The 25,171-nt window shown below is 42.1% G+C and overlaps 1 protein-coding gene across 1 annotated transcript in view; it reads right to left on the bottom strand.

Annotated features, from left to right (window-relative positions):
* spon1a (spondin 1a) overlaps positions 1-25,171 on the bottom strand; it is a 59,526-nt gene that overhangs the window by 24,828 nt on the left and 9,527 nt on the right. Inside the window, exons 4-6 of the mRNA XM_040011662.1 lie at positions 19,065-19,138; positions 18,563-18,685; positions 14,770-14,918 (exon numbers count right to left, since the gene is read on the bottom strand). Coding sequence (XP_039867596.1) covers positions 14,770-14,918; positions 18,563-18,685; positions 19,065-19,138 — 346 coding nt within the window. The remainder of the gene's footprint in view (positions 1-14,769; positions 14,919-18,562; positions 18,686-19,064; positions 19,139-25,171) is intronic.

Below are 25,171 nucleotides of genomic sequence, written 5' to 3'. Positions count from 1 at the left end.
CTCAAATGCCAGGGATAAGGCATAAACATTGTAATACATCACATAGCTTTCATGGTGAAAGCAAATCATTGATTTGCTGATTATCTAACAGAAATACACCGTTCAACCCTGAAGCTGCCACTACCAGCTTTTAAGAGCTGTCACATAATTTATTCCTACAAGTATCCACCTGCTGAAAGGTCAATAATCAGTGACAGAATAAACTATTCAGACTGTTCTTTTGTGTACACTTATTGCCTAACTGCTTTATACTACAAATCTTTTAACTGCACTGTGACATTTTTATTTGTATGCCATATATCCCATTTCTTCTGCTTATAAAAAGTCAGTGTTAGCTGCAGGCTAAGCAGAGTATTCCACATCTCCCTGCCTACAGCAATGTTCTCCATTTCCTCCCAGGGTAGCCAAAGGCATTGCCAGGCTAGCTGAGATATGTAATTCCTCCACTGAGTTCTGGATCTTTTTGGGGGATTTCTGTTTAGCTGCAAGTAAACCTTCAAAGAAAGGTGGATTATATGGTATTGTATGATGACCGGTGCCCCTAGGACATACTGATTCACTATTTTTTTTTCATGATCTGGTCACAAAAATGAAATGAAATAGTCCATTGTGTTGGCAAAATCTGCACCAGAAACAAGACCAGAGCAATTGTTCTGTTACTTTCTCTGCATGTTTTTGTATGTCTGTACCATAAGATACAAAATTTCTTGGACAATAACACCACTTTTGTAATTTTGCCTCTGTACATATCCATAGATTTTAAATCACGCAATCAAGACGGGAACACAGTTCACCGTGCCATCGGCAATTGCAGGTTAAAGCTGTATCATGCAAACAAGTGAACACGGGAACATGATCCAGAAACAGTGAACATTTAAAGTGGACTAAGGCAATGTTTGAAACTGTTCTTTGGTCAGACAAACAAAATTTGAAATTCTTTTAGAAAACATGGCCACTGTGTAACAGGTGGATCAAAGAGGTGAGGAACACTCAGTTCAGAGATAGCCTTCACCTCTGATAGTATGGGGCTACATTAGTGCCTATTGAATTGGCAGGTTGCACATCTGTAAAAGCACTATCGGTGGTGGAAGGTATATATAGGTTTTAAAACACATGCTCTCACCTTCCATATTTCAGGGAGACTATGCTCAACCTTATACTTCCTCTGTTTCAACAGCAAGACTGTCTGGGTGCTGAACTGCCTGTTATTGAGACCTTTGACCAGCTGAAAACATTTGGTACATCATCAAATGAAAAATATGACAAGGACGACAGAGGACTGTTGAGCAGCTGGAATCCTGTTTGAGACAAGAATGGAACAACACTGATGCAATCAAATTCATCAAATTCTTTTTAATTTTTTTTTAACTGTCACATTTTCTCATCTTAAGCATTTGATATTTTTTATATGCTTAATTATGAATAAAACATGGTTTTATGAGATCTGCAAATCATTTTACTCACATTTTACACAGCATTCCTACTTTTTTGGAGTTGGTGTTGTACTAATGGCTAATGCCACTTCCTAATGGCTATGCTAACACGAGGGAGGGAACCAATTTCTCACTCAATGCAATAGCAGGAAGACAAAGCTGTGACAATAAAGCTTCTTTTCAGATCCCTCAGGAAGCTCAGCCTCAGCAGACGCTCATATAATCACCATGCTAAAAACATCATTAGTGCTAATTACCATGCAAATACCTCAGTTATTTTGTCACCTCAATATTATTACCATAAGAAAAAAACATATTTCCTGTGTGTGCAGAATTATGCAGATTAGTCATTCATATGCTTTGCCACCGCTAACCTGACCTGACATTGAAGACTCTAAATAACTATTGTGTTAACTTATAATTTGTCTATACACCTGCAATTTCAGATGTACTTCAATATACTTTCAATGAATTATTATTATTATTATTATTATTATTATTATTATACAGAACTTCCAACATTGTTTGATTATTGCATAATGCTGTTGGTAATAAGATGTGGGTCAGAAGGATTATTCTTAATGAAGAGATGCCAGAATATCCCTTCTGTATTTAAAATGGTCAAACTATTCCCTAGGACAGTACAATTATGTAGAATTAGGAGCTGTTTTCTGCCTCTGAGCCAAAGCCCCATTTGGTATAAAGCAGTCTTTTCCCCGGGTGAGATACGAGCACGTCTGATGTTGTAATCAAAGTTCTGCTCAGGAATCTCTGATCTGTCTGTCCCAGCACGTACTCCAAACTATTAATAGACATAAAAAAATTGCTTCGAAATTCCAATGGGATGCAAGCTGGCTGTTATCAGCGCATAGCGTAAAGGCTTACACAGCCTTTAGGTGTTAATTAAATCTCCACTGACATTCCCATATCCTGCCCTGCAGAATAGGCTGCAGCTCAGATATTGCATAGGTGAAGTCACTTCAGTCACACCAATCTTGCTCAAAACAGGACAGGAGAACATCCCACAGGCTATGGGGAAAATGTGGTGACAAGTGAATCATCCATGCTAAAGGCAGATGGGTTTGCAAGCACTCACTACTTCTCTAGAGAGCTATGAATTGATTTGCTGACCATGGTTGTCCTCAGTGGCAATCTCTGAGCCTTGCAGCACAGTCTGGAAGGCTATAGTGCTGCCTGGCACACTCATTCATCAAGCAACCTGAGCCATCATACAGGCAACTCCAGCAAACCTGGGCCCAGGGCTAGGGTATATTATTAGAGATGAATTGAGGTAACTGCCTTTGATGACCCAGTTTAGGGTGTCTCTGCTCTCTATGCTTTTTCTTCCATTTTACTAACTTTCATTCTTACTTTCAGAATTGTGCTCTCTAAGGAGGTCAGTGGCCACTGTGGTTAGATGTACTGCACTGCACAGTATGTGATGATCATAAAACTGCCAAATGTTACTAATATTAAAACCAGATATAATCCAGCCATGCATCGCCATCCATACAAAATTAGATACCTTTAAATCATTACTGACTCTAGTATTACAAACAGCTATGAATCAGAATGCATAATTCAGTCTGGAACTCACAAGAGACATTAACTAAGCAAGGGGGACACACATGCTAAAGGCAAAACATAACTTAGCATAAATACACAGTATGCAAAACAACAAAAACTGTCAGAGCTATATCTCTGTGCTGCATATATTGTATAACAGTGCATAGCTATTTTACAACATGTGCGGCAACTGAGCTCAGCTGCAGTGCACAAACAAAGAACACAACTATCTATGTGGACACCACTGTCCCCGTTAATCTTTACATGCAAGAAAGTTATTATAAGGCAGCTTTAACACACATACATGAAATTAAACATTGACCAGTTCTGCTACAAGGACCAGACAGTTTTACTGCCTCTAAAATCTTCAATGCAAGAAGAAGCTGACCCAAGCAGATAAAATTAATATCATGTGTTTGTTAGTTCTCTCTAAAGGCAGTGAAGAATCATAACAGTGTTTTGTTTGTGTGAAACACAGACACACACACACACACAGACACACACACACACCCACAGAGAGTAATGAGCTTTTTAATGCATTTGAGGAAATAATACATTATAAATGAAAGACACTGCATTAAAAGTAAATGAATAAACAATAAACCCAGGATTTAAAAAAAAAAAAAAAAGCTCTAGTGGTACAAAAACAGTGTTTCTAGACAATAAATCATGGCTGTCTCCCTGACTTTCATAGGAAGCAACTGTAGACTAATGATAGTGATGATGAAAGATAAAGCTATCTATTCCTCTTTTCCCTCTCACACGGTTCGATTTTTATCTCGAAACCTGGTACTAAACCATTATAAATACACTCACACAGTGTGCTCTATTATTACCGAACGCAGCTTCTATCACTGAATGTTGCAGGACAGAAGCATCCGTTGGAGGTGTAATTTGTAAACGTCCCACATTTTTAGTGGGTTTTTTTTTAAGATTTTAAAACAAATAATGCAGCTTACAGGTTCATTTGTTGCCTAAAAATGCATGGATTTATCTCATGTGTTCTGAAAGTAGCTGATAGCAGCTGAATGGCTGCTGCCACACATCAGCTAGAATGTAACTGTGACTCTCTGTGCCTCTTCATGTTTAGACACAGTTTTTCCTTTCATTATATTTCACTAATGCCCACAGCAGCTGTTTGTTTTACCAGCAATGTAATAATGCAATAACCTTGCCAGCTAAATCTTTCTATGGATGAATTTAGTGGCGTACAATCACAACGTACTCTGCAACAGAGGCTTCGTGGTAGTGTCTTAATGGTTTGCTAGGTCCTTAGCTGTCAGTCAGTATTTCTTGTATTATTATTTTTTTTATTTGATCTGTTTAACCCATGCCTGTGAAGACATACCCTTAGCCCCCAATCTGCCAAATGATATGGAGATTGAGGTGAATAGTGGGCCTCAGACCCATGGTGTCATTTTTACGGGGACAACATAACAGGTAAGAGCTATTACTGAAAACAGATTTATCGAGGCGCCTCATGAATAAACGATTACAAAAATTTATAAAGATGATTTATTTATTTAGTTGGCCTTCATCTCATGACCATCTTTAAAAAAATTAGAGACGCTTCCATTCTATAATTCAAAGGTAAGTTCAGACTTTGTAATGCAAAATACTGCATGCAGGTTGTACTGTAACTTCACAATATGTTACCATGATTAACCAGCAAAAAAAAATTATTTTTACCAGTATTTTTTGTTTAATTTGTTACATCAAATGTTAACCATGTACAGTAAATTAGAATACCTTCAGTTCCCAACAGATGGGAAGGAAAACTACACTGAGTAATACAGCCTTTTGCAGGTGAGTAAGCATGTGTGTGAGCATGTGAAAGGCATACAGTCCCATGCATATGTCTCATTAACCATGTACACTATTCTGCTACTGAGTGCATGCTTAATGTAAACATACTTTCTCAAACCATTTCCCAATCCCTCTATGCCGCTTTGCCAATTCCTTATACTTTGTTCTAGATCTGCAAGATGTAGCAGTCTGGACACTTAACAGCAGAATACTCACACACAGGCAGTGCCACGTCAACTAGGAAATCTGAAGTTGACTTCACAAACAAACAAGCTCAAAAGCACACATGCATATAAACAGATAAACACATGAAACACAAGGGAGGTATTAATAGCTTTGATTATGTTTCTCCCTGATAAAAGGGAGAAAGCTAACCCTTAGAGACAACAAACTGAGTACTAAGTCAAAGCATCTCAATGTTTAGCATAAATTTTAATTTTAACTTCCCTAAACTGTGTCATCTCGCACTCTGAGGAACTGACAAACATTCACAGGAAAGTTCTGGCACATCCAAACAAGACACACAGGGAAAATAAGCAGTCTTTGAATGCCTTGAAACATTCACATGAGGGACTACAGCACTGCCTAGTCCTCTCTATGGGACTTGGTATTGGGATGGCTTTATCAAAGCTGCCTCTGGCCAAGATGTGTGAGATTCCAGAATAATCCACCTCTTATCCTTATGACTGTGTAGGCAGCCCTGAAATGTGAGTCAGCCAGTTACACCCAATGCCAGTTAACTCAACATTAGGGCCACACACACACACACACACACACACACACACACACACACACACACACACACACACACGCACGCACACACACACAAATGGAGGACATATAAAAACATATCTGTATGAATATGTCTCGCTGTTATAACCTGTTAATATAAAAATGCATTTCTGTGTGCAGTCAAATGCACACTGAGAGACACATACACAAAGCACACACTGGCTTACTTTTACCCCACCAAATTTTAAAATGTGCCTGCCTCTGGCTGTACTGTTCGATTGTGGGAATCATAATAACAGTTCTGGGAGCCAAAGCCCGCATTAAGGTTTTTGAGAGCTTTGTTTTCTCAAACAGGAATATCTCTGCTGGGCTCATAAAGCTGACTTGACAGGCCAAGAAAAAAATGCCAGCTGAAATTAAAGAATAATTCATTCCTAAAGTCGAGGCTTTTTTTATTCGTTTGTTTGTTTTTGTTCATATATATATATATATATACATACATATATATATTCTACTACCCAGAAGACAAAATGTGAAGAAAAAGCCAAGGAGGTTGGTACTGTGGTAGTGGGTAGTGAAGTGTTAGGAATTTCTGCATGCTCTTTCACCCACTGAGGTTTGGCACCGTCGAACACGGCTTGGCAAGGCTGGATACAGAGTTAGGGTCAAGACTTCACTCTGTGGGAGGCCCCTTTAGAGCTAATTGCTATCCCGTTGTGGCAAACCTGAACTCATGCACCAGCATGCAAGCACAGACACACAAGAAGTACAAAAAAGGTATACTAGAGTTTAGTACAATCATGAAAGCCACAAAACGGGAGGGGGAAAAACAAGCATGCAACTTATGTGGCAATTGTAGTGTACTAATATATCAATACAACTACTATTTAGACATGTATGAAATTGTTTATCCAACCAAAAAATTGGAAGATCCTCATCTGGCAACAGTCTAGGACATGGCCTCCTTTAAGACAGTGAGTTTCCCCTTTCAGTGCTTCATTATATTATAACATGGTTGAGAAAGATTTAGCTCAGATGCACTCGAGTGTAAAAATCTGAACCACCGTGAATTCAAACAGAATTTAAAACCTCCAGCACCTGCACAACTTGACCCCTTTTAGTAAGCCACTTGTCTTTCTGTGTCATTGACTTCATAAAATATACAAGGAGAGTGCCTACTGTATGAAGCTCATAAACACATTTCCACACATGCAATCATGTCAACAGTCATTAAAACAAAGAGTGTGTGTTTTCAGCAATTGCGAAGTACACTATGTCATGGAACACACAATAAAAATAAATAAATTTTCATTGATGCATCTATACAGGTGGTCAAATATTTTTTTAAGTAATGTAAGTGTTTGCAGGTTTTTCCTTTTACACCCAGTAAAACACTAATACTCAATTACATGACTCTTTAATTACATCAGAAAACCTTCAGTAAAAGAAAATAAGTAAAAAAAATAATAAATGCATCCACTCATGATGAAAATGTGAATACAAATTTGAACCCACTTTGAAATTTGTATGCTTTTGTAATTCTGGTTTCATGATGTGCTCCTGATATGTATTTCACGCTCAGCTGTGCACACATTTGTCCAGATACTTTTGAGGTTTCTGTAGCTGTTCTTGTGCAAATTATTGCATTAGTGGAGTTGTTGGTTAAAGAAAACAAAATCCAGCTATATAAAACGAAAAATGAAAACAACAAAACAGCATCGATTCCTCATAAAGAAAAAACACTAATACAAATCGAAGATAACAGAACATTACTTTATTCTTCTCATCAAAGACTAGATGAAAAGTAGGAATGTCACCAGAACCAATTCTTATGATACCTTTCATTAATAAATTCTAAAAATGGTACTTCAAATCAGTGCTTGCTTTTGTTTTTTTGTTTGGTTTTTATTTTCGGTCGTTCTTCTTTTTTTTGGTTTTGTTTTGCTTTGTTTTTTTTTTTTTTTAACCAGTGGGGTTTGTGTTTGGTCAGTACTACCAAGACAGATAATTAAAGTATAGCAAAAACCACAGGGAATAAAGATTTCAATGCACCGAAGAGTGGTTTTGAGGTAATTCTCTGTATACAAGCAGAAACACACATACACACCTGCTCATTCAGACTGAGTCAAGGACCCAAAGGAACCTGCATATCTATTATTCTCTTCCCACGCTCCTAACTACAGGCCTCCCACTTACAGATGGCAGACCTTACTGTTCTGACAACAACTTAACTGAAGAATTATCATTTGAATTCTTGTTAGGAGCACACAAAGGGGGATCAGAAGGAGGAAAACATTAAAAACAAGCTAACATTTTTTTCCCATAATACCTGTTGTTCTCCTAGTCAGCTCTAATCCTACTTTTAGCTTCCATCAGCAAGACAATTTGACAGTAATAAAATGCAAGCAGCAATCAGGGTAACAGCTTTACCAACTGAATGAATCCAGCTGAGAAATCTCCTACATTAAGCTCTGACATTCAAAATGGAATTTAGAGGGGATCTCAGTCACTTTTACAAACAAAATTAAAAAAATAAAAGTGCAAAAAAAAAAAAAAAGGCAATATTTTAAGGGCAACAGGTGCATCTGTTTATACAGATCTGCATTTCCTGTCATCAATCTGTAATGTCTCTTTCTGGCTCTAGCCCGAGTGGTGTTATCGCCACTCTTTGACACAGCTGCAGAGCTCACGATAATAGAGAATTCCGTAAGCGTCTGTACTGTGCAATAATGAAAAACACCCCATGCTGTGAAAGGAAATAGGAGATTTCATAATCCGTCTAAGGCCTTGGCCCTGGCCGCTTGTCCTGGAGAGAGTCTCATTAAACTTCTCATTAGTGACACACTGCGCGTCTATAATGATTGAATGCATATACAAATCACCTCAAACATGAAAGGAGGGACAACAACAATGAACTCTGGCTGCATCCCGGTACTGCCAAGTCCTCTGATAACCGCATTAGTATATGACATATGGAACAGTATGCACATCTGTTTACTGTCCGAAAGCCATTTTTTATAAAAGAAAAAAAGTGTTCGGTCCTGCTTTACATTCTGCATCTCACCTACTAAAGCTACTTTACATATGTCTTAAGACATGTGTCCTTTTATTTGACATTGGACCAAAAGACCTTTTAAACCACTGAAAAATGTAAGTTTATGGCAATTATTTCAATATATGAATCCTTAAATGAGTAATTACAGTAACATTTGTCATTTTAGTTTAATTAGTTTAGTTGTATGGCACAGGCTACATAGATGATACGAGGCTGAAGGGTTAATTTAAAAAGTCTCTGGCAGACTTTTTAAAGACAGTTTTATATGGAACTGCTTGTTAATTATGCAAGACAAGCAGAAAGCTAGTGGAGATGGATAAAGTAAATATAGCCACCTGTGCATGTCACATTAATATATTTTATCATTCTTCTTCTAAAAAGAAAATCCAATACTAAACATTGGTGCTGTTATCAGTAGAGGTGTACTATACTGAAATTCCAATTTTAAAGATGTAGCTAATCCCAGAGGATATGAGATGTCAAATATTTTTCGCCACCTATCTGAGGAGCAGGAGCAGCAAGACACATTGTAGAGCCAACCCTTGTTGTAGGTCTGAAAGGGTGGCAAAGTTGAATATAAAATAAAGTCATCATAGTCTGAACTGACAGAGGCAAGATAAAAAAGACTGTCTGTAGAAATGTTTTTTGGGGGGGGTTTCTGTGTGTGTGTGTGTGTGTGTGTGTGTGTGTGTGTGTGTGTGTGTGTGTGTGTGTGTGTGTGTGTGTGTGTGTGTGTGTGTGTGTGTTTGTGTTCGCGTGGTCTGCATAACTGCTTGGCTCTGCAAATGAAACTTTCTATGAACACTCAGATCAGTGCATCCCTTGGCTGGAGTGAAGCCTGACTATGAATATCAATTTTGCATTCATCGCTAGCTGCTCCCCCTTGACGCCTCACCTGACTCAAAAGCGAATCAGCTTTCTGTTTGCGTCAGCGTTTACCAAGCCGCGTTACACTGCTCAAAAGAGGGAGTCTCCTTCACCGAGCCTCCGTACTTAAAAGGCATCGACTGACTTTCTGTGTTTTATTATTTGTAGAAAACTGGATACGGTGGACATGTGAGGTGATTGCACAAAACATGTTTTTTAGTTTCTGTTCATCAGACTAAACCCGTTTTCAACAAACGGGGATAACGCATGAGCCTCGTGAGGGAAAATGACCTATTTACAGAACCATCATACCTAATGTCTACCTACACAATTCTGTAAATGATGCTAATTAAGCCATGTACAGATGACTGAAAAAGGTTTATTATTCACTACTTTTCCATCATGTCGGGCAATGAATAACAGCATGCATCTCACTAGTATGAGACCAATCAGGTTTATACTGATTGCCAGTGTAACCATCATCCTGCAATCATGTGCCAATTCCACTTTACTACTGAGTCATTATGCAGCTGTTAGGCAACATAATTGTAAACAAGGGGTAGCTCTCAATACCTTCTTGAGATAAAATAAACTGCACAAGCCAAGCCACACTCGGTGATGATATGATTGTTATTGGTGAGAAAAAGTACCTCATTTACTACAGTACAATCATTCGCTGCAGTCCTGGGTGCTCACAAAAACAACCAAGCAAGACACCATCAAGAACAACTAGACTTTGCAATATTCCCAGTGTTTGTTATCTTAACTTCACTGTTTGCAAAATCTCTCAAAACTGTGTCCCAAAAATGTAGCTTGCTGTATAAAATGCAAAAAAACTTCTCGGCTGCGAGTGGGGAACCCAGGGTCAGACAGCCAAACTGCTAGGGGAGGGTTGACCAGGCAAGGCACCAGAGAAAGTCTCCCCCTTTAGTGATGTTGGCAACTGTTCCATGTATAGCCATTGGCAATAATGCAGCGTGGATTGTGATTTATCACTGGATTCTTCTAAGTCTGTTGGAGGGGGGCTTTTTTGCTTTGTTTTGTTTTTTTAAATCAGAAGTTTAATCATTTACATTTGCAAATGTTAATCTTTAAGTTTCAAAACCTAAAGAAACATTACAAAGCAAAAAAAAATATTAAAATGTTGTTCGCCAGGTTTTTGCGTGCTCTGCCACATATTATTGTTTGCTGAAAAAAATATAGCGTCCAGTCCAGCAATGTAAATCATCTAAAGAAAAGGGGGGGTTCTCTTTCACAGTTTGATTACATTTGTGAAGAATTTCTGTTTCATGTTCTCCAGACAGGAAAGCCAGTTTAAATTAAATCAAATTTGTGTTTTCTAGAAAACGTTTTCTATTTGTCAGTCAAATCCAAACCCAATTTCACTTTCACCTCTAACCTTGGAAGAAACTTGTCTAATGATCCAGGCAGAGAGAAAAGAATAATAGAGTGTGTTGCAATAGCTGTGGGAAGGTAGAAATGACATGGAGACCCCCTTACTCAAACTATGCCCTCATTATCTGCTGCAACACCAGGTCTTCAAAATTAGCTAGCAGGAAGCGCTCAACGGGACCATATGCCTGGTGAGACGCCTGCATGGGTAATTTTGAGACAGAGAGACAGCAACGCGGAGGAAGGAAAAAAATAAAGATATAACATGCTATTTGTGGAAGTACCAGAGATTATAGTCCAAGGAAGCAGAAAGAACATGACAAGTACAAAGACTGTATAAAAAGTTCAGACTTCATTGGAAAGAAAACCAGATGCTGTAAAAGACAGTGGCTGCACTTTTTAGAGGTATAATTGGTCCAAATTTCATGAAACACCTGGGAAAATATCTTCTAATCTTCTAACGTCTAAACCGGTTCCCAGCAGCGGTACTGCTCCTGATGCTGTGTACTGGTTAAATGTGGTAGTAGAGGCAGGCTAAGAATAGCAAAGATGCCTGAAAGCACTAAATGATCTGGACAACAATGTCAAAGCAATTCATCGTATACCGCACTCAGGTGTGCATTCCCTGGAACATCCACTAAGGTTCCTGTGGTGTTGCACAATTCATTTTTCCTTTTTCCCCCCCTTTTTTTTTTTTTACCAGTTTTCGTCAAGGAAAAACATTCTTAGAAATAAGTTCATTTACTTATAATAATAATAATAATAATAATAATAATAATGGATTGCATTTATATAGCGCGCGGAAGGCAACGGCGGCCACTCAGGCAAAGGCGGTCCGGGGGCCGGCCGCGCGGAAGGCAACGGCGGCGGCGAAGGAGACGACGGAGCAGTTCAGGGGGCCGGCCGCGCGGAAGGCAACGGCAGCGGCGAAGGAGACGACGGAGCAGTTCAGGGGGCCGGCCGCGCGGAAGGCAACGGCGGCGGCGGAGGAGACGACGGAGCAGTTCAGGGGGCCGGCCGCGCGGAAGGCAGCGGCGGCTCTCCGGTGTTAGGCGTGCCGGCCATGGCCCGGTGGGCGCACGACCAGACGAGGCAGGACCAGACGAGGCAGGACCAGACGATGGCGATGCGGGGGCCGGACCAGGCGTCGCTGCAGAGGCTCTGAGGCTGGGCCAGACGAGGACGAAGGCTCTGAGGCTGGGCCAGACGAGGACGAAGGCTCTGAGGCAGAGTCTGAGGCCGGACCAGGCGAGGCAGAGGCAGAGCTAGGTGACAGCGAGGCAGCCGCAGGTGGTGGCTGGACGGGCTCCTCGGGCCCTCCTGCTGATGACGAAGGTTGCCGGACGGGCTCCTCGGGCCCTCCAGCTGCCGAGGCATGAGGCTGGTGCGGTTCTCCTGAACCCCCAGCTGACGAGGAAGGTTGCCGGACGGGCTCCTCGGGCCCTCCAGCTGACGAGGCATGAGGCTGGTGCGGTTCTCCTGAACCCCCAGCTGACGAGGAAGGTTGCCGGACGGGCTCCTCGGGCCCTCCAGCTGACGAGGCATGAGGCTGGTGCGGTTCTCCTGAACCCCCAGCTGACGAGGAAGGTTGCCGGACGGGCTCCTCGGGCCCTCCAGCGAAAACGGTCTCAGAACCAGTGGGCACTGGAGCCCCTGGCACACACAGGACAGGGCCAGCGGATGCAGAAACCCCTGGCTGAGGAGCGGCCGGGCCAGCGGGTGCGGAAACCCCTGGCTGGGCAGCAGGGTAGCTCACAGCAGGCTCTGGGTACTGAACAGGTTGGTGGACAGGAGGCGACTGGACTACTGACTGGACAGGAGGCGACTGGACTACTGACCGGACAGGGGGGCGACTGGACTACTGACCGGACAGGGGGGCGACTGGACTACTGACCGGACAGGAGGCCGAGCTACGGGAGACCGGACAGGAGGCCGAGCTACGGGAGACCGGACAGGAGGCCGAGCTACGGGAGACTGGACAGGAGCGGACTGGAGAGCAGGTGAGGGAACTGACAGGAGTGGAAGCTGAACAGCAGGTGAGGCTGACAACGGAGCTGAGGTTGGTGTGGCTAATGGCTGAGCTAAAGAGTGAGCTAGTGAAGGGGACAACAGTGCAGCCTGGGCTAATAAAGCTGGTGCCTGAGCAGGGGACACCTCAGCTAGCCTAACCAGTGATACTGCGAGGGCGTGAAAAGCTGGATCAGGAGGTGGATGAAGGGGTGAAGTAGTAGGTGGACCGGTTAGCTCTTTCGTGCCTCCAGAGCGTGAGGGCACTGGCTGGAGAGCCTCAGCTGAGACTCTAGGGGGGTCAGGCTGGATCCTGGCCGTCCTCAGCCTAGGCGCTGGGACAGGCACAGGAGGTGGCTGGACACCAGTCACCCCCACTCGAGAAACCGAAGCGGGTGTGGCGGTAGACTGGGTCGCAGCTGCCCTCCTCCTGGGAGCTGGCACTGGTGTGGGGGTAGACTGACTGACGGGAGTGGAGATAATGACTGGGTGTGTGATGTTAGCAGGTTTATTGGGGATTGTTCTGGTTTTCCTGCCACCACTGTTTACAGTCTTTGGGAGAGCAGAGCAGAACAAATCTTCCCAGTCCACAGAATCCTCCAGGAGGGAAACATCCCACGAATCAGAGATGGGGTTATGGTGCGTTTTGAGTGGATAATCAGATGGTGAGTGCGAAAAACAGTCACTGGAACTCACCATCGGGAGTGGCTGAAAGTAGTCCGTTTTATGGCGGCGTGTGCGCCGATTTCTCCGGGAGGAGGAAGCGGGCGGGGTACACGTCCGAGCCTCTGGCACGGGAGCCTCTGTTGAGCCGAGGTGGAAAACGGAGCCGCTGTGCCGTGGCGAGGTTGACGGTCCGGTGAATGAGGCAGGTGATGCGTGAGCGTGGAGCGGAGTGGCGGGAGAGGGAGCGGCCGAAGCGCGGCGTGAAACGTCCACTCTCCGCGGCAGATGCTCCGGTGCAGGTGAGGCAGCAGGTGGGGGAACGCGGCGTCTCCGAGGCCCGCCCAGAGCCAAGCGAGTGCCCTCGAAGACGTGCTCTCGCTCCGCGAAGAGCCGCTGTCTCTCCTTGAGTTTTTCCGCCCACAAGGAGAGCGCTACCTCCTGCCGCTCATAGAGGTCCGAGTCCGCTGGGTTCCTAGCGTGTCTTCGTGGCACGGGTCGGGTCATTCTGTCAGGCGTTGTGTGGAGGCGAGGAGGAAGGAACCCAAACGCAGGACTCGCAGGTAGGTGAAGACTGGTGAAGGTTTATTATAAGGAGTGGATGAACAGAACAGAGGTAGACGCTCGCTGGCTGGCTGGCTGGCTGGCTGGCTGGACGACTGAATGGCTGGCTGACTTAACTGAACTGAACGACATCATCAATGACCCGACACCGAATGGGTAGAACCGAGGGCTTAAATACACAGACTGGTGATAATGATGATAATGAGAGACCGGTGAGTACACAGCTGAACATAATGAACTAATGATACTGGGAAGAGGACTGAACATAATACACACAGACCAAGGCTAACACAATAAAACAGGAAGTGGAACAGGCAGTAGGTAAACAGTGAATGTGAACTGAAAACACTGGGTCACCGACCAGGGAACCCTGACAGCTACAGTTGTAGCCACAGCTGCCCTGGGGCAGACTGACAGAAGCGAGGCTGCCATATTGCGCCATCGGCCCCTCTGGCCATCACCAGTAGGCGGTAGGTGAAGTGTCTTGCCCAAGGACACAACGACCGAGACTGTCTGAGCCGGGGCTCAAACCGGCAACCTTCCGATTACAAGACGAACACCCAACTCTTGAGCCACAATCGACCCATTTACTTGGTAAATATCCCGACTGCATATCTTATTAATACAAATTTAAATGCTTTTTATCACATGTATAATACAGTCATCTCAACTGGAGTATCTTACCTTCTGCCTGATCTCCTCCTCCATTTTAACTGGTGAACCCAGCTCAGCCACTTGTTTGACACCTTCACTGGCAAAGCCCCCATATTCCCACAGGACATAGTTCTTAGAGTGGGAGGCACCAATTATTGCTGACCAATGATTGGCACGACCTGTAAAGCCAAACAATAAAACGTATTTTAATTGGCCATCTCACCCTTTTTCCTAAAATGCCCTCTGCATCATTCCATTACTGATCCCACACCGGCAATCAAACCAAGAATGCAGCAGTAGACATCACACCTCAACCTCCACTATTATGTAAAGCATAACAATATATAGAATACTGTAGTTTATCTAGGATCGATAGGCTCCTTGTGACTACAGGTCATTTTTTGTCCTTACTATCTTACTGTGGGATCACAATAATCTAACTCAAGCTCTTGGTGTTTCATGTTTTCACATTCTTATATTATCCCCCCATCCCATCTTATTATCACCTTGCCTACTAGGATCTTATTATGAACCAGTATTGAAAGGACACTCTGCTCTACCAATCAGAAAGTATAATAATGTTTGTATACCCCTGGTCAAACCTATAAAGTACTATGACCTTGTGACTAAAAGCCTTATATATATATATATATATATATATATATATATATATATATATATATATATATATATATATATATATATATATATATATAATTTTTTTTTTTTTTTTTTCAAAGTTAAATTGCAAATGAAAATACAATGCTGCAAAAAAAATGAGTTAATGCCAGAGGTTTTTGTAAAGTTTTTGTTCATTTTAAACATGATATTCTCACCCACATATGATGGAAAATAGTTCAATAGCAGTCAAGTGGCAAGTCGTATATTTATCTGGGACATACTATAAGGCAGTTAAATTAGTCTGGATGTTTGGATTCATAGAAGATGAATTTAGGACAGTGCAGTTGTGGTGTTGAAAAACTTTGATAGAGCTTAGAGTTTAAACTTTACTTTATCTAATGTAAAAAGAAACAATTTTTGTCGCTGTGAATGCACAGGCTTGTGAAATCTTACAAAGCAAATTAATATTTAGTCCAAGGGAAAAGAAGACAAACAAGATAAAAAATGAAAGACATAATTGTTTAATATATTTTGTTTAAGTTTGATGGAGGAATGCTGTTCTTTTTTATTCTTTTATCTTAATATCTTATATATTAATTCTATCAATCTTTCTAGGGCAGGTGTCTACGCTCTGTGTCCAAGGGAACTGCCATCACTTGAACTAAATAGCCGCACTTGTCTGTATGACATATAATGGGGACAAAGGGGGAAAAAGAAAATAGAACTGTCAAGGTTATCATGTCATGTAGTTAAAAAAATCTCCTGTTGGCCTGTTTTACACTGAAATTCAGTCAGAACAGCAGTGTATGGCTTCTGCAGTTAAAGGAAACATAGTTAAGAATAGGAGAGTGAAATGTGGCTCAAAAGCAGATCTCGAGTAGCAAAAAATTTATTTGTACTACAGAAGAGCAAAATCATACTATATGCTTTCTGTGGTGTAGTCAGTGAATAATATTGTGTAGTACAATATGTGCAGAGATATTTTAACTACTTACCAAGGAAATAACTTCGTGCAAGGACGAATCAATCTGTAGCAAGGGAAAGAAATAGAAGCCACACAGCTTGCCCTATCCTTTTAACAACTGATCTATCTGTGAGGTGTGTGCATGTATGTGTGTGTGTTTGTGTGTGTCTTCATAAATTTGTGTGACAGTGACTCTCATATAGCTACTCCTTCTATAAAACAGTGAATTAGCTCGCTTTTCGATCTCAGGGTTTATCTTATTCCACTCTAATCGGCATATTGATCTGAATGGCAAGAGCCTGATTTAGACAGGAGAGCCAGTGTAATCTTAAAGTCCATTCACATCCTGATTGTGAGTCTCAAGGTTATATGCAGTGCACCCAACCACAGTAAAATAGCTCAATACTCACATCATTACTCAGGCCTATAACCAGCGCCTAAACCACAGAGCTAAATCATCCACACTGTAGAGTTGCTGTTTTGGTAAAATGAGAGTGACTTAGCTATTCTTTATAAGTTTAGGGTGTTTATTTGGGCTAGATATTTAAGTTTTATCTTAAATGCTTCATTATCTTACACAAACCATTCCTGAACATTTTTTGTAGTGTGTTTGTTATACAGCCAAATGACCAGGGAATGGTGTTGCCATTAAGGGGTATGCAGTGGTTTTCACATCGTTTTTGGCATGTCCTACATTAAAAGCTAGAAAGCATTTAAATCAAGTTGGCAACTGTTTACAGGCAATGTGCATTTTCTATGCAAATTTTGGAAGCAACCACTTGCAACCACTCACTAACTGGTCAGGGAAACACATTTTTCCCAATAAGAGTATCAACAAATTCTTGTTTATCCTTTTCCCATACACAACTCCTATTCAACTTAGGCTACGTCCACACGTACACGGGTATTTTTGAAAACTGAGATTTTCCGTTTTCGTTTTAAAAAATAATCCCATCCACACGTAAAGGCAGAAATGAAGGAAAACGCTGCTAGGAACATGCCAAAGCAACAGGTGGCGATATATTCCTAACCGTGCAGAAATGTTGGCCAATCAGAAGTCTAGAAGCCTCGGTGGGAAAAAGTAAACAAAGCTGGGGCATAGAAGCAGAACGGAGTCGTATGTGTGGAGGGACAGTAACTGTGTGTGTATATGTAAGCATTTAAGCACTGCAGAGAGTACAATTAACAGTAACAGTATTGTAGAAATTCATTTCACCGAAACAATAACGTGGCGCACAGTGTGACGTCAAAAAAGGCGCACACCTTTGATGCTGCGTTTTCTCCGTTTTTCTCGTCCACACGTAAATGCAAAAACGGAGTTTTCAAAAATATCCACACTCACCGGATTTTTTAAAAATCTCCGTTTTCAGTGACCAAAAACGCCGTTTACGTGTGGACGAAAGGTGCAAACGCATAGAAAAATCGACGTTTTCAAAAATACCCGGGTACGTGTGGACGTAGCCTTAGATTCATTCCATATTTTTTTACCCTGGTCATCTGGTTGCTCCACAGTTAAACAACCACTGTCACAGTGAATCATGCAGCCATCTTTTCCCCGGGTAAACCACAACAAGCACTAAATTGTGTATATTTTGGTGGTTTGCAGAAGTACCAAAAACTGCCTACTGAGGCAGGCACCAAAAAGAAGTCAATCCCTACTCCAGTGTTACAATTCTCAAACTTCCAGAATGCTTTCTGCATGTTGTTCAATCCTCCATAACAATTTCTTTCTTACTTCACTTTTGTTTAATTAAATCCTAGTAGTTTATTAGCAATTCGGATAAATTCTGTTTAATTTATTTGGCATCAAATCCCAATGACAGTTGCCTTCATGGTGCTCAAGGTAGTAGATAGCCAGAACTGGCTATGTCTTATGTCCCTACATAATTTTTTCATACAGTCTATTTTCCCACTGATATCCAACCTTTTATGTGACTCTTAGTTCCAATCCATTATTTTAGAACAGTCTTTCAACAAATCAGAAGACAAACACCTGTTTTGTAAGAAGGCACTGTGGTTTTACAATTGATGTTATCAAAGCAGAATTAAATGTTCATAGTAAGAATTTATAACCACAGAAGAATCAATGCTAATTTAAATTAAAATTATGGCTATGCCCACAATGCGTGTTAGCAAAATCACTTTACTACAGGTTTAGTTTCTTTAGTGACAATTCCTTAATTCATGCAGTATGTATAAGACATGAGATGACATGAAGAACTGAAAAATTGTGCTTACGGGGATAGTCTTTGGGGTGAATCTTCTCTGACCAGTTCCCATAGAAGGTGACTCTGTACTTTGCCGTTCCACAGGCACAACAGTCAAGCAATGGTTTATCAGTAGTATCTCCATACAGGGATTCTGTACAGAAGTGATGGGAGAAAAAAACAAAAGATCACACAGAGTAAGATTACTGATTAGTATAAGGAGCAGAAGAGATGGGTGCCTGTCATATAAAAGAGTGATGGTTAAGAAAGCGGTGAGCCAACAGGAAGAACACGGAGAAAAGGTGTGCAGCACTGTTCTTTTGATTCGCCACTCAGTGTGGCATCCATCGCCATGCAACCCCCGGGGCGTCGTACTCACAATCATTCGCATCAGTGCATGACAAAGTGAAATGTAAAAATTGCGAATGAAAAAATTGAATAAAAGGATAGAAAAAAATAAAAGGTTGTCAATGGGGAGCAAAAATAAAGCATCATTTTGATACTTTTTATCCAAAACGTTATAAGGAACCTACCTTTCTCACACAGTTTCTTGGTGAGTAAGCCTTCATCCTGGAAATAGATTATCCTTTTCTGCACAATGCTAGCCCTAAATAGATTAACAAGAAAAGAGGGGAACTGTGAGAAGCAAAGTTTGTTGAGGGGAACACAACGTGCAAGTGTAAAGTGAGGAAAAAGTAAGAGTGCAAATTACAAAAAGAAAATACCAAGACAGGAAAAAATGAGGAAATTTTATTTATTTATGTATTTTTTAATAACAATACTAGTCTGAGCTGTTTGTCATGGCAGAGCAAATAGCTGTAGAGTTATTCATAGACCTATTTCTGTTTTTCAGTATCTTCCTGAAAGCAGATATTAGAACTCAGGAAATTAAAAGAATGTTTTTCAAGTTATTTAATGCATTAAACTACAATAAACAAACAAGTGTGCCTCAGTAATAAAGGTTAAAGTTCGACAAAAGTTCCTAAGGTAGTTCACCAAAATGCCTGGTACAGTACAGCTGGCTATGCACTATGTCAGTAAAGAATGAATGACAGGCCAAAAGTAATGCCCACCAAATGTGAGGTCTGCAATGGGGAGGTTTTTCTAGATTGAGCTGTTTCAGAGGCTTATTTCATTCAGTAGTGAAGAAGGATATGTCTATGAGGGGCCTTGACATGTAAATTAGCCACAAAGAGACCTTTTCAGATGCCAACAGACTTGAGAAGCAACAACAGAAAACAAGCCACCGGGGACCTAACTTCCTCACAAACACCAGCCATTTACACCAGCCATGGTTGCAGGAAGGTTTCCACGGGGATAAACCCCAACAATGAGATACTGGATGCAAGTCCAGGGGTAACATCTGATCCAGGTGGGCCCCTTCCAGCTGGACAGTTTGGACGCTATGCTACGCTGAGCAGCAGCATCCTCTATTGAGCTGAGCTAATCCCAAAAACAACAGGAAATGTGCATTAGCCTACAGGGTGTGAAATCTTATATATTTATTGTGTTTTTACACAGAGCTGCACATCTCACTGCTGATATGTCCACATGCACCTCTCACATAAATTAAAAAAAGCATGAATGACCACTTCAATGGCAAATGCAAAGTCTATATCAGTGGATAACAGCAATATACAATAAATTCCAAAATCCATATTTATATTGTTAAATAGCCAAATATTAGTTTTCTACAAAACTGGAAAAACAAAGAGATGATCACTGTGAATATCCATTTAAAACCAAGATGTTCAATGCAGGTAATCCTGCAGATTAGGTGGAAGATCAAGAATTTGATAAATGCTGGGACTTTAACACATCCAGTTATCTCTGTGTGTACAATAATGACACTCTGTAAGTGACTGAGAATACTGTATAGTTTGAAGGATAAGACCGTTTGCAAGTAACAAAAAATACCTTTCCACCAATTCCACCCATTTTAACTACCTGCCAAAAAAAACCAAACAAACAAAAAACCCACTTCAGTGTCTGGAAGGCTTACAGCTGTTATTGATTAAAAAAAAAGTGTATCTGCTCCTTAATGTTAACAAAACATGGTGAATTTTGGGATCCCCCCCCCCCCATTTAGCTTTTCAACATATTATGAACAGTGCCACTGAGCAGATCCAGTCTTTTATTTCAAGAGGTGGTGAGCCATAGAAGCCTGACTGTAGTTGAAATACTTTTGAATTAAGGCTTCCAACAGGCTACCATTCTCCACCACGTGAAATGTCAATTAGGCAGAAAATTCTCATTTTTCACATCACGCAATTAGATGATTCCACATGCTGTATGCCATCTAATCTCGCTGACATAAAGCCTATTGTGGCAGGGTGTGGTTTGTGGCTCAGCTGCACGGGAGGGGTGAAGCAGTGGGTTCAGGGTGTGGTGTGAGGGGTAGGCTGACCCCCACAGCTGTTCTTCATTACCTGGTTATGCCTTTCCAGTAGATTGCCAGGACCTGAATGGAGCTGTGTGGTGTGTGAAGCTGGAGAAGGCAGCTGAAAAGCTGCAGCAAAGTGTGTCAGGATCAGTTAGACATAAAACACCTGACAACGTGTAAGGCTGTGTGTGTGGGTCCTTTATTTCTGTCACAGTGGTGCTGAAACCTGAGCCATGGCACGGCAGAACCACGACCAGCCCTGCCAGTTGAGTCGCTAGCCTGGATAGTGGCCCAGCTGGAAGCCACAGCTGCAGGAACAGTCTGAGCGCCGGACAAGGTGTTCGACAGTGAAGTCAAGTAGCTCTGGTCCTTGTGGACACTGCCGCTGCTCGCAACGGTGCCCCTCTACAGAATGGGGGGGGAGACGTTATATGGGATATAATAAAACTCTGGAGTGTAAATGGGTAGATTTAGTCACCTGTTCATCCTGGTGGACATCCTGCCCGGAGTGTCAGCTGGTTAACCAGCCGGGCATTCTGCCTCGGCGCCTGTAACCTTTAATTGAGGCCCCAATTATAGCGCATTGGCATGGACCTCAGTGGCACATTTCCCCCGAGTGCACATGGATATTGCTTTGCATTAGTCCTGTTAGACTATGCAACGCGGTATCCCAAAGCAGTGCCTCTGTGCATCATTTCTGCAAAGACTGTGGGTGCAGGCTCTGTTTCAGGTCATCTCTCAAGTCTGCATCCCAAAAGAGATACTGACTGACGAGGGCACATCGTTTATGCATGCTGAAATAACTGTATGAATTACTGGGTATTAAATCTGTTCTGACCCACATCTACCACCTTCAGACTGACAATTTGGTGGAGTGGCTGAATAAGACTTATCCATGATTCATAAGTTCATTCACAAGGATGAACGCAATTGGGATCGCTGGTTAGACACTCTGTTGTTTGCAGTGTGTGAGGTGCCTCAGACCTTCTCTCCCTTTGAGATACTGTTCGGCAGGAAGCCACGGGTGGTGTTGGACCTAAAGAAAGAAAACTGGGAGGAAGGTCCCAGTGTGGAAGGCCCGACCGTACTTGACTCATAGAGCACCATTTTGAAATGTGGGGGTGAAGCGCCCCGGAGCCTCCTCCTTGGAGTCGGTGTTTGTGGCTGCCCAGCTGCCTCCCTCGGCCACGCAGAGAGGAACTCCTCGGCCAGGGCTAGGCTAGGCCGGATGGGTCCCAAGCCTAAGTTGGGCAGTTGGGTGTGGTTTGTGTCTCAGCTGCAGGGGAGGGGTGGAGCAGTTGGTTCAGGGTGTGGTGTCAGGAGAGGATGACCCATACAGCTGTTCTTCATCACCTGGTCATGCCTTCCCTATTTCAGTAGGTTACAGGGACCTGACTGGAGCTGTGCGATGTGAGAAGCCGGAGAAGGCAGCTGGAAAGCTGCGCAAGCAAAGCATGTCAGGAACAGTTGGAACTAAAACACCTGTCAATGTGTAAGGCTGTGTGCGTGGGTCCTTTATTCCTGTCACACCCACACTTCTGCCTGCCACTGTATACAATATGCAACTGACATTACTGTATGCTTCTATCGTCTAAATGCCAAATGTTTCGATATTATACAGTAATTACATTATTGCAAGTTTTACAGTAAGCTACTTACACTTGTATAAATGAAAACAGTTTAGATCCACTATATCAAAATCACAGCCGCCATTGTTTTCTTTGATGGAGCAAAATGGGGCAAAATTCATTCCTCTGCAGTTTGTGGAAATTGGTCTCTTGGAGAGTGAGAGGATGCCTGAAAAACTGAAAGGACTTTGCTCGTTTTCAAGAACAAGGGTGATGTGTGGAGCTATTTTAACTACAGAGGAATAAAGCTGATGAGCCATACCATGAAGATACGGGAAAGAGTTATTGGAGCTTGATTAAAAAGAGAGGTGATGATCAGTGAGCAAGAGTATGGGTTTATGTCAAAAATAGCAGAGTGTTGATGGAGAAGAATAGAGAAGGTAAGAAAGACCTACATGGTGCTTTTGTGGATCTAGAGAAAGCATATAATAGGGTGTCAAGAGAGGAACTCTATATAGTACTGAATGAGGAAGTCAGGATCAGCAAGCAAGTATACAAGGGTGGTGCCAGACATATATGAAAACAGCAAGGTAGGAGTGGTTGGAGCGTCAGATAAATTAAAGATGGGGATAGATTACATCAGGGATCTGCTCTAGGCCCCTTCTTGTTTGCAGTGGTAATGGACAAGCTGACAGGTGAGGTCAAGCAGCAACGAACTATGGCAGCGGTCCCCAACCTTTTTTGCGCCACGGACCGGTTTATGCCCGACAATATTTTCACGGACCGGCCTTTAAGGTGTCGCGGATAAATACAACAAAATAAAACTAGTACCGGTACCGAAAAAAGAAGATTTATTCATAACACACGTGAAAAGACCCAGGAAAACAGAGTAAACGATAAAAAACGATAACAAAATAACACTGAAAACCGATAAAAACCCTGAAAACCATACATTTCACACCTGAGCCTCAACTCTCGTGGCCCGGTACCAAACGACTCACGGACCGGTACCGGTCCGAGGCCCGGGGGTTGCGGACCGCTGAACTATGGTATTCTTAGATGACACTGTGATCTATAGTTAGAGTAAAGAGCAGGAGGCATCTAGAGCGCCTGGAGTTGGGTACATGTTCTGGAAAGAAGTGGGATGAAAGTCAGTAGATGCAAGACAGAATTTGTGTGAATGAGAGGGAGAAAGGTATAACCATGAAGCTGCAAGGAGTAGAGGTACTGAAGGTAGATGGGATCAACCATCCTAAGCAACAGACAGTGGACAAGAGATGTGAACTAAAGCATTGCAGGCAGGGTGGAGTAGGTGGGAATGAGTATCAGGGGTAATTTGTGACCAAAGGATAGCAGCAAGAGTGAAAGTGAAGATTTACGTGATTATACTGACACCTGCGATGATGTGATGATGTTTGGAGATGGTGGTAGTAACAGAAAGCCATGAAGCAGAACTGGAGGTGGCAGGGAAATCAGAAATTGAAATCAGAGGAACAGCTCAGGTTGAAATGTTTGGAGAAAAAGTTAGAGGCAAGGCTGAGACGGTTTGGTAGAGATATGTGTAAGGATAGTGAATATACTGGCAAAGATTGTTGAAGATGAAGCTTCTAGGCAGAAGAAAAAAACGAAGACCAAAGAAAATATCCATGGATGTAGTGAAGGAGGACATGAAGTGTGTTTGTGTGACAGAAGGGATAGGGGGAGATGGAGGCAGGCAACCAGCTGTGGCAACCCCTAAAGGAAGCAGCCAAAAGAATAAGAAGAAGCTTCATATTGTTATCATGCTGGGATATTCCTCTTTTGCCAGGCTTCTAGGGGCTGGGAGGCATCTTGTCAGCCAGTGTTTTGTTATATCCACAGACATGCATTGTGCTCTCTATAAATGTTGTGTCCTCAACACTCTTGCATCCACAAACCCACACTGGCTTAGCGCTTTCATCCAGCCATCAGGGCTATGCATTCACAGTAGTAATCCTGACCAAATTCCACCAATCTTTCAGTGCTGTGCTGAAGAGAACAAGAGAAGAGAAAAAGGATTTTTTTTTCTTGGACATAATCCACAGGGGCTGACTGGATGCAGTCTCCTTCACATTGTCCAGGTTGTCACAGAAACCTAAATTTCCACTGATTACCTTCTTACTAACTCTGAAGCACGTCTTTGAGGACATCCTGCAGCTTCAAATAATGTTACAGTGGTTCAATCTATATCTCCAGATTATTGCTGGAAATGTTTTCCAAAACCTTTATTTAGTTAGCCATCGATCTTTCCCCCTGTCCTTTCTCGTTTCCAGTAGTTAGGTTCATTAGAAATCATGTCTGTGATTCTGTTCCGATGATCAAAGGTCTTCTAGCTTGCGTCAGCGATCACAGGTCCCTTAACTCTTGTTGCACTGAGTTTGTACTTTCTTTTTTTATTTCTAATCAAAATATTCTGTTTGCTAACTTAAAAATTTGGGAAATACTGAAAAGTTAGACAATTTGGGAACCTCTGACAATAAGATCATATTACACATGAGAGTACTCACTTCCCTCACATCCCTGCTTGATGTAAGATTAAAATGGTATTTGAAAGAAGGTATGATTTTACTGCCAAAATAGCCTCTCATATAACGCAGATGAACTGATTCAAGGTAAGTGACACCACCAGCACTTCTCTAATTGTTCACACTTTAATTCAATCTCACCCCAA

This window comes from Simochromis diagramma, unplaced genomic scaffold (genome assembly GCF_900408965.1).
Source record: "Simochromis diagramma unplaced genomic scaffold, fSimDia1.1 OVJJ01000603.1, whole genome shotgun sequence".
Taxonomy (NCBI): domain Eukaryota; kingdom Metazoa; phylum Chordata; class Actinopteri; order Cichliformes; family Cichlidae; genus Simochromis; species Simochromis diagramma.
This window is presented reverse-complemented; position numbering and strand designations above follow the sequence as displayed.